The 18,806-nt window shown below is 35.7% G+C and overlaps 1 protein-coding gene across 8 annotated transcripts in view; it reads left to right on the top strand.

The window, feature by feature from the left end:
• PHF3 (PHD finger protein 3) overlaps positions 1-18,806 on the top strand; it is an 86,038-nt gene that overhangs the window by 61,449 nt on the left and 5,783 nt on the right. For all 8 annotated transcript variants that reach the window (XM_032409555.1, XM_032409553.1, XM_032409557.1 and 5 more), the window contains 9 exons: positions 4,269-4,452; positions 7,133-7,280; positions 7,363-7,519; positions 9,064-9,180; positions 10,880-11,011; positions 12,016-12,151; positions 14,626-14,821; positions 15,331-15,478; positions 17,988-18,077. In XM_032409555.1, coding sequence (XP_032265446.1) covers positions 4,269-4,452; positions 7,133-7,280; positions 7,363-7,519; positions 9,064-9,180; positions 10,880-11,011; positions 12,016-12,151; positions 14,626-14,821; positions 15,331-15,478; positions 17,988-18,077 — 1,308 coding nt within the window. The remainder of the gene's footprint in view (positions 1-4,268; positions 4,453-7,132; positions 7,281-7,362; positions 7,520-9,063; positions 9,181-10,879; positions 11,012-12,015; positions 12,152-14,625; positions 14,822-15,330; positions 15,479-17,987; positions 18,078-18,806) is intronic.

Genomic DNA, 18,806 nt, shown 5'->3' with positions numbered 1-18,806 from the left:
GAGACCTGATTTGTGACCCAGTATGTGGTCTATTCTAGAGAATGTTCCATGTGCACTGGAGAAGAATGTGTATTCTGTTGCTTTAGGATGGAATGCTCTGAATATATCTGTGAAGTCCCATCTGGTCCTGTGTGTCATTCAAAGCCCTTGTTTCCTTGTTGATCTTCTGTGTAGATGATGTGTCCATTGCAGTGAGTGGGGTGTTAAAGTCCCCTACCATTACTGTATTATTATAGATGTATTTTTTAGTTTTGTTATTAATTGGTTCATATAATTGGCTGCTCCCATGTTAGGGGCATAAATATTTACAATTGATCTTCTTGTTGGATAGACCCTTTAATTATGATATATTGTCCTTCCTCATCTTTTATTACAGTCTTTGGTTTAAAATCTAATTTGATGTAAGGATTGCGACCCCAGCTTTCTTTTCTTGTCCATTAGCATGATAAATGGTTTTCCACCCCCTCACTTTCAATCTGGAGGTGTCTTTGGGTCTAAAATGAGTCTCTTGCAGGCAGCATATTGATGGGTCTTGCTTTTTTTTAATTTTTAATTTTTTTAAAGATTTTATTTATTTGACAGAGAGCGAGAGAGAGATAAGTAGGCAGAGAAGGGCAGAGGGAAAGGGAGAAGCAGGCTCCCTGCTGAGCAGAGAGCCCGACGCAGGGCTCAATCCCAGGACCCTAGGGTCATGACCTGAGCCAAAGGCAGATGCTTAACCAACTGAGCCACCCAGGTGCCCCTGGGTCTTGCTTTTTTATCCAATCTGATACCCTGTGTCTTCTGATTGGGGCATTTAGCTTAGAGTAACTATTAAAAGATATGAATTTAGTGCTGTATTACTTGTAAAGTCACTGTTTCTGTATATTGTCTCTGTTCCTTTCCGGTTTATGTTACTTTTGGGCTCTCTCTTCGCTTAAAGGATCCCCTTAAATATTTCTTGCAGGGCTGGTTTAGTGCTCACAAATTCTTTTAGTTTCTCTTTGTTCTGGAAGCATTTTATCTCTATTTTGAATGATAGCCTTTGGATAAAGTATTCTTGGCTGCATATTGTTCTCATTTAGCACCCTGAATATATCATGCCACTCCTTCCTGGGCTTCCAGGTCTCTGTGGATAGGTCTGCTGCCAGCCTAATGTTTCTACCCTTGTAGGTTATGGACCTCTTGTCCTGATTTGCAAGCTTCACTATTATATGTTGAGGTGTTGACCTATTTTTATTGCTTTTGAGGGAGGTTCTCTTGTGCCTCCTGACTTGAATGCCTGCTTCCTTCCCCAGATTAGGGAAGTTCCTTGCTATATTTTACTCCAGTATACCTTCTGCCACTCTCTCTCTCTCTCTTTCCTCTTCTGGGATCCCAATTATTCTAATATTGTTTCGCTTTATGGTATCACTGATCTCTCGAATTCTCCCCTCTTGATCCAGTAGTTGTTTATCTCTTTCTCAGCTTCTTTATTCTCCATCCTTTTGTCTGCTATATCACTAATTCTCTCATCTGCCTCATTTATCCTAGCAGTTAGAATCTCCATTTTCGATTGCATCTCATTAATAGCCTTTTTGATTTCTACTTGATTAGATTTTATTTCTTTTATTTCTCCAGGAAGGGATTCTCTAGTGTCTTCTATGCTTTATCTTTATAATCGTTATTCTGAACTCCAGTTTTGACATCTTATATCCATACTGATTAAGTCCCTAGCAGTCAGTACTGCCTCTTGTTCTCCTTTTTGAGGTGAGTTTTTCCATCTTATCATCTGTCCAGAGAAGAATAGATGAACAAGAGAATAAAATACTAAAATGGCAACAATGACCTCAGAGAAATATACACTAAACAAGTTAGAAGAGACTGGAAATTTGGGGGGGGGGGGGAATATATATATATATATATATATAATCAGGTGAACAGAAAAGAGCAATACACTGGATCCTGTGTGTATTTTGGTTTGTTTGTTAGAAGACTAGATCCCAAAATTTTCAAGAAAGAAAAACATATATGTACAAAAATGAAATTAAATACATTGAAAGGATAGAATGTAACTGTAAAAATGAAAATTAAAAGACAAAAAAAGGACTATAAACAGACAGGTGAACAGAACAGAGCAGTGCACTATATCCTGAGTGTATTTTGGTCTTTGTTAGAAGAAACTACATCCCAGAATTGTAAGGAAAGAAAAACTTATATATCTATAGAAAAATAAAATTAAATACAGTGAAAGGATAGAATGTAACTGTAAAGATGAAAACTTAAAAAAGTTTAACAAAAAACAAAAAAGAAAAATAAAAAAGAGAGAATATGATCAGACAGGTGAAGAGAACAGAACTATACACTAGATTCTGGGTGTATTTTGGTCTGTTAGAAACTGCATCCCAAAATTGTAAAGAAAGAAAAACTTACATATATACAAAAATAAAATTAAATACAATGAAAGGGTAGAATGTAAGTGTAAAAATGAAAATTAAAAAGATTTTTAAAAGTTGATAAAATAAGAAATTGGTTGAGAAAGGAAAGGGAAAAAAAATTGAAAGACTAAAGAATCATGGGAAAAACCATGAATTCTGTATATTATTTTCCCCTAGTACTGGAGTTTTGCAGTTCTCTGATTGGTAAACTTGGTGTTAGCTGGATGTTCTTGCTGATCTTCTGGGGGAGGGGCCTGTTCTCAGGTGTCATTTCCCCAGGCAGAATTGCACTGCTCTTGCCATGGGGCCAGGCTAAGTAAGTGGCTCTGGATTGCTCTATGTGACTTTTGTTTCCTGAAGGTTTTCTGTGCTGCTTTAGAGGATGAAAATGAAAATGGCAGCCTCCCACTCTCCAGCCCTAAAACCCAGAACTCCCCCTTCCCCCCACCCCAGTTCCTCAGTGTGCCCTCAGGGAAAAGTAGTCAATCACTCTGGTCTCCCTGGTCTCTGGCTGCACTCTGTGCTCACCCAGACTGTGACCAGCGTTTCTATTTCATGGCACGTGACCCTGTTTTGAGTCTCCAAACCCTACAGCCTCCTGCAGCGCCCCCCTCCCCAGGGGGGGGGGTCTTGGGGTGGTTCTGCTGTTTGCTGGGCCCCTGCTCAGAGGTGGTCACCCGACCATGCTGCAGTTCGCAGTATATGGCAACCATGAGCTGAGAGCCCACTCCTGGGCTCCCTGATTGCAGCTGGCTTCCCTGCTCTGATGCCTGGGAGCTCTGACGCACTCAGGCACCCCCCAGTCTTCCTGTGACCCCCGAGGATCCTGAGACCACACTGTCCCACCTAGGTGCTTCGCCATCTGAGCACCTTTCAGGCAGGGATGTCCTTCACTGGAGCAGACTTTTAAAAGTTCTGACTTTGTGCTCTGCTGCTATATCACTTTCTGGTGCTGGCTGCCAGAGGCTCCCTCCCCCTACAGCTTATCTTCCCATATATCACCTCAGATTCACTTCTCCACATCTCCTGCCTTGCAGAAAGTGGTTGCTTTTCTATTTGTAGAGTTGCAGCTATCCTTTTCGTAGACCTCTGGTTGAGTTCTCAAGTGTTCAGAATGACTTGATAGCTGTCTAGCAGAATTACTAGGACCAGATGAAACTAAGGTCTCCTACTCCTCCACCATCTATGGAAAAACTTCTCCCTGTCTTTCAAACACTACCATGATGTGATTAATTACTTTAAAGGCTCTTAGAATTCTAGCTCACTAGTAGTTCTTTGTTGGTTATAATTAGGATGAGAGTAGCAGGTATTCTGATGGTTTGTTCTACTTTATGGAAGTTAAAATTGCCACTTGATACCGTGAGAATTTAAGTGATAAACTTTAGTATATGTGCTGCCGAAGCGAGCACTTAAGTGATAAACTTATAGGTGGGTATGATTTCATTTGTTTTAGAAAATAGTGTAAAACATAGATACCTATTTGTCCACAATCTTTCCCTCCTTTTTCCATATCTACAGCTAACTAAAAGAACTCTTACTATCTTATATCTGATTTTTTTTCTAATATCGTTACTGGGAAAATGGTATCCAAGTTTTTTAGTTCTCCTTTATAGGCTATTATGTGTTCTGCAAAATAGGTGCTTAACAAATGGATTTTGAATGAGAGAGTAAAACTCCTTTTTGCTATTAATTGAGAGTTATTTTTGTACATCTTAAAAAAAAACTTTTAAATACTTATTAGGCTAAAGAATATAATGTTTGCTATCTTAATAGATTGTAATAATAATTAGGTTTAATTTTTTTCATCCACATACTCTTGAGCCTTGCTTTAGTAGTTTTCATTCTAATGAATTAAATACTATTTTTTCCAAGGAATCTGGTGAAGGCAAAAACTCATCAGACTGTAGAGATAGTGAAATAAAAAAATGGCAGCTAGCTCCTCTTCGAAAGATGGGACAACCAGTTTTACCTCGGAGATCCTCAGAAGAAAAAAGTGAAAAAATGCCAAAAGAGACTACAACTGTTATTTGCACAGGAGAAAAAGGTTCCAAACCAGGTAGTAAGATTAATAAAAATTATTATGTATTAATAAAGTTATATTTCATACACTATCAATTAGTGTATTTTAGGGAAATTTAACCATTTTAACATTTTAATAGCAATAAAAATAGTTCAGGTGATATTTCTTGAAATTAAAAACTATTGCTCTAAATTCTGGGAAGGACTAATGAACTTAGTAAGACCCCATCCTCATGGCACTTAAACACTAATAGGAGAAGACACAATAAGTAGACAAAATGGTGTGCTATTTTTACAGCGTCTAGGCACTGTGAAGAAAAAGTAAATGGGGTTAAGAGTCACAGTTGAGGAGAGTGGTGGGAGTTTGTTTTAGGTAGGAGGAGGTAAATTGTGAGGTGGGATTTGAAGGGATGGGAACTTTTTTGGAGGACTGGGTAGAGTGCAGTCTCAAGGTTTCAAGGTAGAATCAAGCTTGGTATTTGAGGAGCACGAGAGCCACTGTGGAGTGGTTAGACAGTAATACATGGGATAGAATGATGGTTGAGATGAGTTCAGAGAAAATTATGTGGGAACTTTGAGGCCATGACAAAGAGTTTATATTTTATTCTGAATGTAATGAGAAACCTTCAGAGGATTTTGTACAAGGTAATGATGGGTTACTTTCGTTTTCCTGTGAAGATTGGATTGTAGGAGAATAGGAGAGAACGAGGATAGTTAGGAGTCTGTAGTATCTTAGGAAAGAAATGATGGTAGCTTGGAACAGAGGTGGAGTGGAAGAATGAGAAATGGTCAGATTCCGATATATTTTATAGTAGAATTGGCAGAACTTGCTGGTGGATTAGTTATAGGTAGGTGAAGGAAAGAGAGTCTTAGCAGAGGATTAAATAAATGGTGCCATTTATTGAGAAAAACAGATTTGGGGAGGAAAATTGAAAAATTATGTTTGGGTGTTTTAACCTTGAGCTGCCTTTTAGGTACCCAGGTAAAGATGTTTGAGTAAAACTTTGGCTGATGAGTCTGGAGCTTAGAGAAGACTTAAAGGGGTGGTATATAAACAAGGGATTTATCAGTGCATAGTTATTTAAAATCATGGACTAAGATATAAACAGCTACAAAAAAAGTTTGATAATGAAGAGGCAGAAGCACAGCACTTGGGGGGCATATCAGCATTAGAAGTTGAGAAGACAAGAGGTTCCAGCAAAGGAGACTAAAAGATGGTCTGTGAGGTAAGAGAACTAAGGGACCATGATGAAGTTTCAAGAAGGAGGGAATGATCAATTCAGTGTTGTCTGGACATCTAATAAGATGAGCACAGATCCTATGTGATTTAGTGAAATGGAAATCATTGGTGACCTTGACTAGAATGGTTTTGGTGGAGCACTGGGGATAAAAGCCAGTTGTAGTGGTTTATGGAAGAATGGAAAGCCAGGAATCAGAGATCCTGATTAGTGTTTTAAAGAATTTTGCTGTTAAAGGGATCAGAAATGGTGTGGTAGCTAGAGGGATATGGGAGGTCAAGAATTTTTTAAGGGAGATATAGCATGTTTGTAAGACTATGGGAATGATCCAGTAGAGAGAGAGAATTTGATGATGTCTTTTAGGGGCTCAAAATCCATGAAGAAACAAGAGGGGATGGGATTTACATAGAAGGGTTGGTCATAGAAAAGGACAGCTTATCCATTTTAATAGTAGGGAAGATGATTGTATATGGTGGGAGGGAGGGTAGATGCAGGTAGGTTAGATTTGGTGATGGGAAGATGTGATAGCTGTCATTTTCCTGTTTTCTTAGTAAAATATGAAGTGAAAAAATCAAATGAGGTTGAAGTTGGGGAAGGAGGTATTGTTGGTTTGAGAAGAAAGGAGAAAAAAGTCTAAAATAGATATTTTGGGAGGTGGAGAGCAGATTTACTAGGAAACCTTAATAGGATTAGGACAGCAGATTGTTATCTACTTCAGATTTGTGGTTATAAATTTAAAGTGAGATCTGTTAGCATCAGTGTTTATTTTTCTCCAGTAGGCTATTTGGCTTTTATCGGGGTTGTAGTTTTGCAAATGCAGATGTTTAAAGGAGAGAGGATAAAGGTGTTTAGTATGCAAGAGTGTGGTAATGTTGGACTGTCAAATCAAAGTTGGTTATGTGGGAAAATGAGGACATGAATGATAAAAATGATAGATTTCAGAATTGTTGGGGCAGGGAAGGGGGCGGCGGGGTTGGGGGGGGGGCTGGCTGGCCTAATCAGAAAAACATGTGACTCTTGATCTTGGGGTTGTGAGTCAGAGCCCCATGTGGGGTATAGAGATTACTTAAATAAATAAAGCTTAAAAAAATGGGAAAAAATAAAATAGGAAAAGGGCATATGCGTTTCATAGCTTTAAGCCACTTTTTAGTCACTTAATTTGTCATTAAAATTCATTTAAATTAGAATTTCTTTTTTTTAATTGAGATATAATTGGCATATAACATTATGTTAGTTTCAGGTGTATGACAATGGATGTTTATATATTGCAAAATGATCACAATAAGTCTAGTTAACGTCTGTCACCATATATAGATTAGAATTTTAATGTCAGAAATATTTCAGTATGGAATATGGGTTCTGATCTTATTTCTAAATAGTGATTTTTAATCAGTCAATTTTGTTTATAAACTTACATTATGCATTAAAAAGGAAGATACCTTTTTAAAAACAATGAGTTTTGATAATTGTTTAAATTAGGGGCTCATGAGAAGCAAGAGCTAAAAAAGAAGAAAATTGAAAAGGGAATGCCTAATATGCATCCTCCTGCTACGTCTACTTCCAAGCCTTCTGCAGATCAGATCAGACAAAGTGTCAGACATTCTCTCAAAGACATTCTTATGAAAAGGTAACACACATTATTATTATAGAAGATTAAATAATATATGCTTCACATATTTGAAGAATAATTGAATTATTCTAATTTTAAGACTTACAGACTCAAATTTGAAGGTACCAGAGGAAAAAGCAGCAAAAGTTGCCACAAAAATTGAAAAAGAGCTTTTCTCTTTTTTTCGGGACACAGATGCTAAATATAAGAACAAATACAGAAGTCTGATGTTCAATCTGAAAGATCCTAAAAACAATGTAAGTATGTTTTGTTCATGTCTATAGATATCTATGCTTCCAGCTTTTCTGAATACATTGGAATTTAAGATTATAATACAGTAGATCTATAATTTATTTCTTCAAGTGAGACTGTCATTTTAATAGTCATTTGCTACTGAACTGAGTTATGAATTCTGCATAGTGGTAACTAGTGTTATATAATGAGTGTATTAAAATATAAAATACTAAGTCTGCCTTAACCTGATTTATGTGAATTTTCTTTGCTTTATGTCCCTTATTTAATCCAACTTATTAAAAATTCATTCATTATGTATTCTTTAAAATTACTATTAAGCCAAAATTCATAACAAACACAATATTGCATATTGGTACTTCTGATTTAAATCTAAAAATAAAGTAACAGTCCTTAAGAAAATAAATTACATTTAGGTAAAAAAGAATACTATTTTAAAACATTCTGTTAATTTAAATATGATTTTAATTCTAAATATCTTTTAGCAGGGCGCCTGGGTGGCTCAGTCATTCAGCGTCTGCCTTCGGCTCAGGTCATGATCCCAGGGTCCTGGGATTGAGCCCCTCATCGGGCTTCCTGCTCAGTGGGAAACTTGCTTCTCCCTCTCCCACTTCCCCTGCTTGTGTTCCCTCTCTCGCTCTCTCTCTGTCAAATAAATAAATAAAATCTTTTAAAAATATATACATACATACATACATACATACATATCTTTTAGCAGTGAAGCAAACATTACTTGAACTGTTAATCATTTCCTGGCATTTCTTGTTTGGGACTTAGAGGATATCTAAAAACTGTGTAAAACTCCTTGTATATTTGCTTAAGTTTTATAAGATTTTCACATAAGTGATAACAGTTCGTCAATTTGTATAATGATATTTGCAATAGATAGTATGTGAAATGAGGTATTTCCTTGAGGTATACTAACAGCTACTTAAGAAAAATCTACATGTACAATCCGTCATCATGGTCTAGGGGATCAGATATATTTTTAATTATATAGTCTGGAAGCTTTTCTTCAGTTAGTAAACATTTATTTCCTTTAGGTTTCTTTCTTGCAGTGGGTTCTTTGCTCTGGAGTCCCCTCTAAGCCTGTTAGAACTTAAACATATGAAATCTTAAAAATATGAAAGACCTCACATTCAGTAAAATTCTTTTATGCAGTACCTTGCTATGCCGCAGGTTGGCTAATAAGACAGAGTGTGTGTCCTTGGGAATACTCTGAGAGTCTTTTTTGGTGGGGGGGGAGTAGGGAACAGAGTCTCAGTACAGTTTTTGGATAGACATAATGGTTCTACATGCTTCTCCACTGTGTGTTGATTTTCATATGAAAGATATATTTTGCTGCCTTAGATGATAAATTCCTAGAATACAAGGCTGTCAATAAATTTCCTGTAGTAGATAATATATAAATCATTAAACATTTGTAAATAAGGTTTCAGAACTGATTTTTTTATTACATCTTTATTTATTACAAGTTTTTATACAGCATTTCTTCTTTATTTTAAAAATGTTTTTCTCCTCCTTCATTCCCATTTTTAAATATTTCCAGATATTATTTAAAAAAGTACTGAAAGGAGAAGTAACCCCTGATCATCTTATAAGAATGAGTCCAGAAGAACTGGCTTCTAAAGAGTTAGCTGCATGGAGACGGAGAGAAAACAGACATGTAAGATTATCTATGAATATGGTGTTTGACTATATCAGAACCTGTATTTTTCAGCCATAGGGGGAAAATTATATATACACGGAAGTAATTTAACACAGAATGCCCAGTAATACAAACTTCCTGTTCTGTGCTTCTTATCCCCCATTAACTGAGTTCTTAAAATTCAGTTTTTGTTTTTCTTTGTCTCTGCTGCTTTTTTCTCATTTTTTCCAGTTATGAGAGTACATAATTAACTTGTATTTTGTTATATTTTGTAAATCAGAAAGATGGGAAAATAAGCACATCTTAATCACATCTGTACTTTTCAAGAACACAATTTGAAGGTATTATGAATATTGGTAATTTGTAGCACTAGATTAAGTCAGATTGAAAATTTTATAGGTGTATAATTCCTTTCTGGTCATAAGTTTCAAAAGCCAAAAGCTCAGAAAAACAAGGTTTTCTTTCCCTTACACATTTATTGATAAAACCTGATCCAAATTGTCATGTATGAATGTTCATATTTGTTGTGGGCTTAAGTACCTCAGCCCCAGCTCATTGAAGTGTTATATAACATAAATAGTATGTGCACCATAGTCCATTTTTAAAACTAAAAAATTCTGAAAGTAACCAATGCCAAGAGTTTTCATTTGGGGGTTGTGAACTTTTAAATACCTTTAAAGATTAAGTGAATATGACTTGAGGTTATTGTGACAGTGGGATGACCACGTTATCTACTATTTTGATTACAGTGGCCTCAGAATATTAGCTTTTTATGCTAGAAAATACTGGTTACTTACAGTTCATATGAACTCTACATGATTTACCTGATTCTAAATACTTGCATCTCAGGCATTAAGCCTCCATGTAGGTCTTTTTCCCAAACTAGTTTGAAGCATGAGGCCTTGATTTGATATATTATACTTATTCATATAATTCTTCCACTTTCAACCTGTGTAATTTTTCCTTTTATGTTGAAAATAGTATCACCTCATCTTCTTTCCCTCCATATCCCAAATATGCACACGGCTCTCTTCTGCTTTGAAACTGTGGCTGCAAGTACCATCTGCTTTGGAGACCAGCTTGTTCTTTAGGGCATGTATCTGATTTCTTTCTTTAAAGGATGATTTGCACCTAACAAAGGCAAGATTAATGACCAGACCTATCTTTACCTTTCTTAACCCATTCCACTCTTGACTACTTTTCAGTAGTTTTTGCTACACTTGCTTAATATTTTGTTGCCAAGTTTGTTCAACTAAATTATCACTGTCACAAAGTATGCTTAGTCAGGAGACAGCTGACAGGGGACTACCTGATAATTTTTGGTGTTTGAATAAACTTCCATTATTTGGGGGGATGTTAAGAACATCAAGTTAGGAATCTGAGGAAGATAATTCTCATTTTCCTGGTGGCAGCCGGTAAAAAACTAAATCAGAAAGCAGATAAATACCATGTTTCAACCCTTTGCAAATTACATTGCACTTTAGTTGCCTCTGGTTAAGTTACATGTGAACTTCTCAAGGCTTATAACCCCAGCACTTAAAATAGTCTCTGGCATTTGTAAGTACTCAATATATGTTTGTTGTTTGAGAGACCACCTAAAGATTAAAAATCATCTGTGATGTTGCTTTCATTTTTAGATAAGCTATTATTTAAAGCTGTACATTTGGAAATATGTGTACTTTAATTATGAAGTGTTTCTTTAAAATATTTCCTTTAGACCATAGAAATGATTGAGAAAGAGCAGAGAGAAGTGGAAAGACGACCAATCACAAAAATAACTCATAAAGGTGAAATTGAAATTGAGAGTGATGCCCCAATGAAAGAACAGGAAGCAGCCATGGAGATACAGGTAAAAATAATAAAAATGTCATGTTTTGTAGTGCTCAAAACATGAAGGTTCAGAAAAGATTTGTCTAAAATGTTCTTAAAGGTAAAAGAAGAATTTTTAACAATGTATATATTTTAAAGTAGTTCATTTTATTGGTTTCATGGTTTTTTTGAGTGTTTACAATATTGTTTCTCTGGTTGTAGTGTGCAGACCATCTGCATCACAAGCACCTGTTAAACACTTGTTAAAATGTAGATTCCTGGGCGCCTGGGTGGCTCAGATGGTTAAGCATCTGCCTTCGGCTCAGGTCATGATCCCAGGGTCCTGGGATCGAGTCCCGCATCGGGCTCCCCGCTCATCGGGGAGCCTGCTTCTCCCTCTCCCTCTGCCTCTCTCTCTCTCTCTCTCTGTCTCTTATGAATAAATAAAATCTTAAAAAAAAAAAAAAAGTAGATTCCTGGGGTCTCTGTGATTTGGTGAATTCTTTAATAGGCCTATAAATCTGTAAGTGCTTCTTAGGTAGACTGTGGTGTGAGAGCTTGGTACAGCTTTTCTTATTTTCAAATATCAGTGAGGAAATAATATGAAATCTTGTTAGAGGTCTAAAGAATGATGTCTGAGTTTTTGCTCTACTTTAAGTAATAATTAGTATCTAGCATTTATTTTTTAAAGAAATAGTGAAGGGGGGGCACATGGGTGGTGCATTTAGTTGAGTGGCTGACTCTTGGATTCACTCAGGTGGTGATCTCAGGGTTGTGAAATTGAGCCCTGCGTCAGGCTCTGTGCTCAGTAGAGTCTGCTTGAGATTCTCTCCTCTCCTTCTGCCTCCCCCCCACCGCTTGCTCACTCGCTCTAAATAAATAAAATCTTTAAAATTAAAAAAAAAAAAAAAATAGTGAAAACCTATGAATGGAATAGTTTTCATTTTAGAAAAAATCAATATGATATATAAGTTGATTTTAATAATTAGGGCCAAATTTTGTCTGCTAAAACTTTTTACTCTTTTTTTTTTTTTTTTTTTTTAGGAACCTACAGCTAACAAGTCATTGGAAAAGACAGAAGGAACTGAAAAACTAAAAGAAGAGATTGATTCTATGTCCAAAGATACCACTAGTCAACACAGACAACATCTTTTTGATCTTAACTGTAAAATTTGCATAGGTAATTGGAAATTTTTCTTTCTGAAACGTTGCTTTCATTTTGAAAGAGAGATACTTGTATTTGTAATTTAAATAGGTTTTTGTTTTCTCTGAATTGGGGGTGAGGTACCTGCTCACTCCCTTTGAGGAGTAGCACATTTTTTGAGTGGTAGTCTTCAGAGTTGAGTTAATAGTTTTATACTGTGGTATGGTTTGTGATCTAGAATTAATTATACTATCTAAGATCTGAACTTAACAACCCTGGGGCAAAAGGCTAGAATTTAAGCATTAGACTAGGCATCAGAAATGTTGGGCAGTTGTGATGGTACTGTCATTTATTAAGTGAAGGAGTAAAATAGCATTCATATTTTATTATCATATATAACAAATGAAACAAATCCCAAAATACCTTTCTCTAGCATTCTTCTATTTGGTCATTCATTCAATAAATATTTATTGAGTTCTTGCTGAGCACTTTCTGGTGCAGGGAATATAGTGGTGAAAAAGTCAGATCTTACCAGGCTTTAAGAGAAACTGTAACCTAGTGGGAAAGACAGGCAGGTGATGATTTGGATTACAGAAGTACAGTTATAAATGTATTTAGCTAGCAGAAAGACCCAGCCTAGACTGGGGCATTGGGGAGACTTGGCTGAAGAATTGACATTTAAGCTGAGTCATGAAAGTTGAAAAGTAAGCCTGCAAAGAGAGAGGGGAAGACCATTCTGAATACTGGGAATGGCATGAGCTTGAAGTGAATTCGAGAAGAGGAGAGAGGCACATCATTTGTTTGAAGAGAGAGATATTTAGAGATCACATCTTGTAATATCTTTTTGCCTTTCAAATTTCAGATTGTGACTTCTTATTAGTAGTGAAACTAATTTAGTAAGTAGTTACTAGCATTTCAAAAACAAAGAAAAACAAAATAGAAAATACCACAGTGAACTGCACTTACAAAGATGAGTACCATTTTGTGAGACTTTAGTTTCAGTTACTTTTATAACAAAAATACATATATACACATACACATACATATATATACACACACGCATGCACACACACACCCACAGGGATGTGAGTGTGTGTATGTAAGTAATGGATCATGAGATAAAATATTACTTTATAGATCATGATCAGAAATGCTGAAAATCTCTTGTAGCTGCATTGAAGATTTTGGTCTTTTATCTAAGAGCGGTGGACGGTGACTAAAGGGTTTCTTAGCAAGGGAATGACATGATCAGATGGGAATTTTATGAAGATCTGTCTCTGACTTTGAGAAGAGATTAGAGTGGGAGAAGCCAGGAGAGGAAGGAGGGAAACTGCACAGGCAGCCTTTGCACTAGTCCAAGTAGGAGATGAAGATAGTTTTGATTAGAGTGATTAGAGTGGTCATTGGAGATAGAAATAAGTGGAGGCTTTGAAATACTCACATTAGGTAATATTGATAGATGTTGGAGGTTGACTAGATTTAGGGCATAAAAAATGGGGATGTATTAAGGAAGAATTTAAATTATATTCAGTTTATTGTTAAAAATAGAGGATCAAGAATTTTGTAAACTCTGGACATGTGACTCAATTTTTATTTTTTTACTGTGGTATGCTAAGAAATGATACATACCTTGTTCAGTAACATGAAAAATTGTTAGGTTAATCTGTTTGCTGCCGTCCATCATTGGATTAGAGGCTAGATGAAATGTATTACAAATTAAGTAATTTTCCTATAATAAAAATAATCCTATCTACTCAAAATTCTGTTTACATATTTTACAATCTGTACAGTGATAAAGACTTAAAGGCCAGAATGTTTTTAGACTTTGTTATTCTTAAAGAAAGCCATCCATGATGTAATAGTATTCTTAAGTACACCCATTTAGTTCTGTCTTAATAAAAAATACTCTTAGTTATTTCTATTAATTTTAATCATTTCCGTGGTAATAGTTTAGTAAATTTAATGGTATCACACAAAAACATTTGTTAAACACTACTAGACCTAACCTATTTTCAGAAAGTTTGATTTTTTTTCCCTTCTTGATGTGATAGCCTAAAACCAATGTCATTTTTTAAACTTCACTAATATTTTTCATGTTTAGTAACTAAGCACTGCACTGCATTTATGTCACGAGCTGCTGCTATATATGTAAAACAAAGTAGGATACAGAGTTGTTTTACTCCGTTCTTCTCAAGACTTGGAATTTGGTGTAGTTTAGTTAAAAAAAATTGCTAGGGTATCAAGAAACTGACTTTAGGTTCTAGTTATAATGTTTCCATCTCAGCTTATCTAAGTTGCTTAGTTAGCATCCTCTTCCCCTAATTTTTCCCATCAATTAGAGAGGTATAATACAACACAGTATGAGAGATGATAGTTAAAAATTACCCCAGGAAATCTTAAGGTTATGCAACAATTCAGTCAGAAAAACAGTAACTTTAGAAGCAAAATGGATGAAGTTATAGAAATTTCAGTTTACAAAAATGATCTATTTTCATGTCGTCTGGTGTTAGGTCGAATGGCACCACCTGTGGATGATCTTTCTCCAAAAAAAGTTAAAGTTGTTGTTGGAGTATCTCGTAAACATTCAGATAATGAAGCAGAAAGTATAGCAGATGCATTGTCTTCAACCTCAAATATTTTGGCTTCTGAATTCTTTGAAGAGGAGAAACAAGAGTCTCCGAAGTCAACATTCTCTCCTGCTCCACGGTAATATTCTCTTAGCTACAGTTTCTATAATAATCATTATAGATCTTTGCCAGATTATACTTGGAGGTCTTCAAAAACAAAAAGGTAACATATTTCTTAGGAACCTTTCTTTTGAGAAAGTAACTGTACCCTCTAAAACATTAAACTAATTGAGATAAAAGAATAAGACTCAAAATTAATTTAGAGATTTGAGTCTGTATGTGGGGACTTGACTTTAAAATTCCGTTTAATTATGTTGGTCCCAAGAGGCAAGAGATAGGTCATTTAAGAAAAATTGCTTGTACTTCTCTGTACCTTCATCTGAGCCACCCTGGAAGGACGATTTTGAAAACACGACCATGTAAATATGAATGTAGTTTTTTATAAAGTGAAAATCTCTTTAATGAATAGTCTTTACGTATTTTGGCTTTATTGACATGCTAAAATAGAAATAATTGATGACTTAGTAGAAAATGGATTTATTCATGAGCAGATCTTTAAGGCTGAAAATTTTTAATGTCGTATTTTAGTCCAGAGATGCCTGGAACTGTTGAAGTTGAGTCTACCTTCCTGGCTCGATTGAACTTCATCTGGAAAGGTTTTATCAACATGCCTTCTGTGGCAAAATTTGTTACCAAAGCCTACCCAGTGTCTGGTTCCCCCGAATATTTGACAGAGGTACTGTGAACTTTTCTGCCCCTTTCTGCTCGTATTAACATATGTGTTTATAAAAGCAGTAGGAGAGAAAACAATATTATAAATAATAAAAATATTAAATGATAAATTTATTTTCATTCATAAGAAAACTATTGACAGTGATCCTTAAACCATTCAATTAATGGAACTATTGAGTTCACAAATGGGAGTTTTTGAACTGTAGATAACTGTGTTCTGAAAGTTTTAAACCCACATGTCCTATACTTTAAGATGCGCTTTCCTGTGTCAGGGAATTAAAAATTAACGAGAGTCTGCATGGATAGCTTAAGTTTTTCTTTAAATACAGACTTGATAAAAGATTGACCTACTTAGTATGGTCTTCAGTATTAGCCTGTCAGGAAGATTTTTCCTTGTTAACAGTTCTTCTCATTCTCCTGTTGCTTATGTGTCCCAACTGCGTGAATACAGTTCTTCCTGCCTCTTTCTGTGAATGAGATGCAGGTTATAGTTGAAACATTACAGCAAGTTGACAGTCTCATGAGACCAATGACTGTAGTTGCTGCAGGTACCCTTGGTTTTATACCTGCAGGAATAGGAAGGAATATTTATGGAATATTAATTTAGAATATTTATGGAAATATTTTTGGAAAATAAGCAGCTATACTATTATAAATGAGAAAATATGACATTTTTGAACTATTTTGAAGAAAGTTGTATTTTTCTGTGTTTATGCAGAAGGAAAATAAATCAGTACACGTGTACTGTATTTTTGTTGAGATTATATTTTCTATTATATTACTTTTCTTTGTATTCGGCTGAAGTGAGTTTATTTTTTAATTTTTTTTTAATATTTTATTTATTTATTTGACAGACACAGCCAAAGAGGGAACACAAGCAGGGCGAGTGGGAGAGGGAGAAGCAGGCCTCCCGTGGAGCGGGGAGCCAGCCTGACGTGGGGCTCGATCCCAGGACCCTGGGATCATGACCTGAGCCGAAGGCAGACGCTTAACGACTGAGCCAACCCAGGCGCCCCATTTATTTTTTAATTTTAATTTTTTAAAAATATTTAATAAATTATTAGAGCACATTCTAAAAATTTTTATTTTTTTAACATTTATTTAATAAATAAATAATTATTTATTAGAGAGAGAGCACAAGCCGGGAGAGTGGCAGGCAGAGGGAGAGGGAGAAGCAGGCTCCCTGCTGAGTGCAAAGCCTGAGGGGAATAAGCAACTTGAGCCACCCAGGCGCCCCTAGGCTGAAATTAGTTTACATGTAATGTGGCTTAACTAATGTTGATCAGTTTATTTGTTTAGCATTATGTTTTAATAAACAACCTAATTATTACTTTTACATATAGTTTGCTTGGCAAGTAGTATTTTAGAAACATTGATTTTATAAGAGGAAAATTAAATGGACCCATGATGATCTTCTTTTTGAACAAATCTGTTTAGAGATGTAGTCTTTGACCAGTCTGTGGTGACGAGAACTCTTTTAAATGGGAAAGAAGTCCTAAACAATTTTAAACAAATTACTCTCCTTTCTAAGCCAGTTTCTTTTTTTTTTTTTTTTTTTAAAGATTTTATTTATTTTCTTGACAGAGAGAGACATAGCGAGAGCAGGAACACAAGCAGGGGGAGTGGGAGAGGGAGAAGCAGGCTTCCCGCAGAGCGGGGAGCCCGATGTGGGACTCGATCCCAGGACCCTGGGATCATGACCTGAGCCGAAGGCAGACGCTTAACGACTGAGCCACCCAGGCGCCCTCTAAGCCAGTTTCTATGTGGTTGCTTTCCCGAATTCTACCTCTGCTTTCTGCTTATTTTTAGTTTAGGACTAAAATCCCAAATAAATATTTAAAGTAATTAATAATTTAAATAAACTTAATATCAATTAATTGTGCTTTTTATGAGTTTTCTCAGCTTCTTAGAAAAATAGAAACATACTGATTAGTTTTAAATATTTTCAGTTACACACTTAACTGATTTTATGTATAGTCATCTATTTTCAGAAAGATTCTGCAATTTAAAAAAATGAATTTGCATTATTACAGTGTTATTCTCTACTGTGTAACAATATGTGCTATAATTAAACTTAACTTTTGAGATGCAGCTGTTGATGATTAAATGATATCCTTGCCCACTACCACCAAGAAGAGGGGGTGGGGTAGGGGGAGATCAGAGAAGAAAAACAATCTCTAATATTCTGAAATCTGTTGTGTTCTTTCTGGATTTTCAATGTGTTGTATGCTTGCCACTACCCCTTTACTGTGCCTGTCATTCCTGCTGAGAACTGACATGACCTCAGATTTGATCTCAGTTGTATCTTGGGTACCCACCTTAGTTATTTGGAGTTGACATTTGAGGTAAAGCCTGATTGCTGCCCCTGTACTTTCTTATGTTCTGTGATGCAAATCTTTTTATTTCCTTGTTTTTTATTACCATTTCAAATTAGTCTTAGAGCTAAATTTAAATGAATTATGACTATTATACTATATTTTGTATATGATGCTCACCTTCCTTTTTTACTGTAGGATCTACCAGATAGTATTCAAGTAGGTGGCAGGATATCGCCTCAAACAGTTTGGGATTATGTTGAAAAAATTAAAGCATCAGGAACCAAGGTAAGGAAAATTTCTTTAGTTATACCAACATGAGAGAATATTTGAAAAGTAAATCACTGAGAGTTCTATATGCAGGGTACCCTGGGCGTAGGAGCCAATACAAATTCTATATCTACATAGTATTCCTGACAAAACTGAACTAAAGCCATTTGCTAAGGCGCAAAACAGCCCAGCATTCCTTTGGTGGGTTTTTCTTTCCTTCTGGTATGCTTTCTTAGTGATTTCTGTGTCAGTGTTTTGGAAGAAATGCTTTAGAATTAAGTATTGAGATTCCTCCTGGAATTTTGCCTTGCTTTGATTATAGACATTTGTTGACTTAGGGCATAGCCTAAGCTGCTGCAACAAAGAGACCCTAAAAGTATAGTGGCTCAAAGAATATAGAAATTTATTTTTTTTAATATGTCAGTGGTTCAGAGTAGTTCTGGGGCTCTGATTCTACAAGATCATTCAGGGACCAGTCTCCTTCTGTCTTATTATTTGCCTATTTCCAAGAGTGTTATCCTTATCAGTCAAACGTGGTCAAAGCTGACTTATCAACTCATGTGGGAAAAATGGAAGAATGCCTGTCTAGTTGTTTTAAAAGCAAGACCTGGAAATTGCTGTTATCCTTTCACTTCCTCTAACTTCCATTGGCAAGAACTTTTTAGTAACATAGCCTTATGTAAGCTGCTAAGAAGGCTGGGAAATGTAATTTCTGGAAATGTTGTCTCTATTGGATGGTGATGTGCC

This window comes from Phoca vitulina, unplaced genomic scaffold, assembly GCF_004348235.1.
Source record: "Phoca vitulina isolate PV1807 unplaced genomic scaffold, GSC_HSeal_1.0 scaffold11, whole genome shotgun sequence".
Taxonomy (NCBI): Eukaryota; Metazoa; Chordata; class Mammalia; order Carnivora; family Phocidae; genus Phoca; species Phoca vitulina.
Note: the sequence above shows the minus strand (reverse complement) of the source record. Positions and strands in the feature narration are given on the sequence as shown.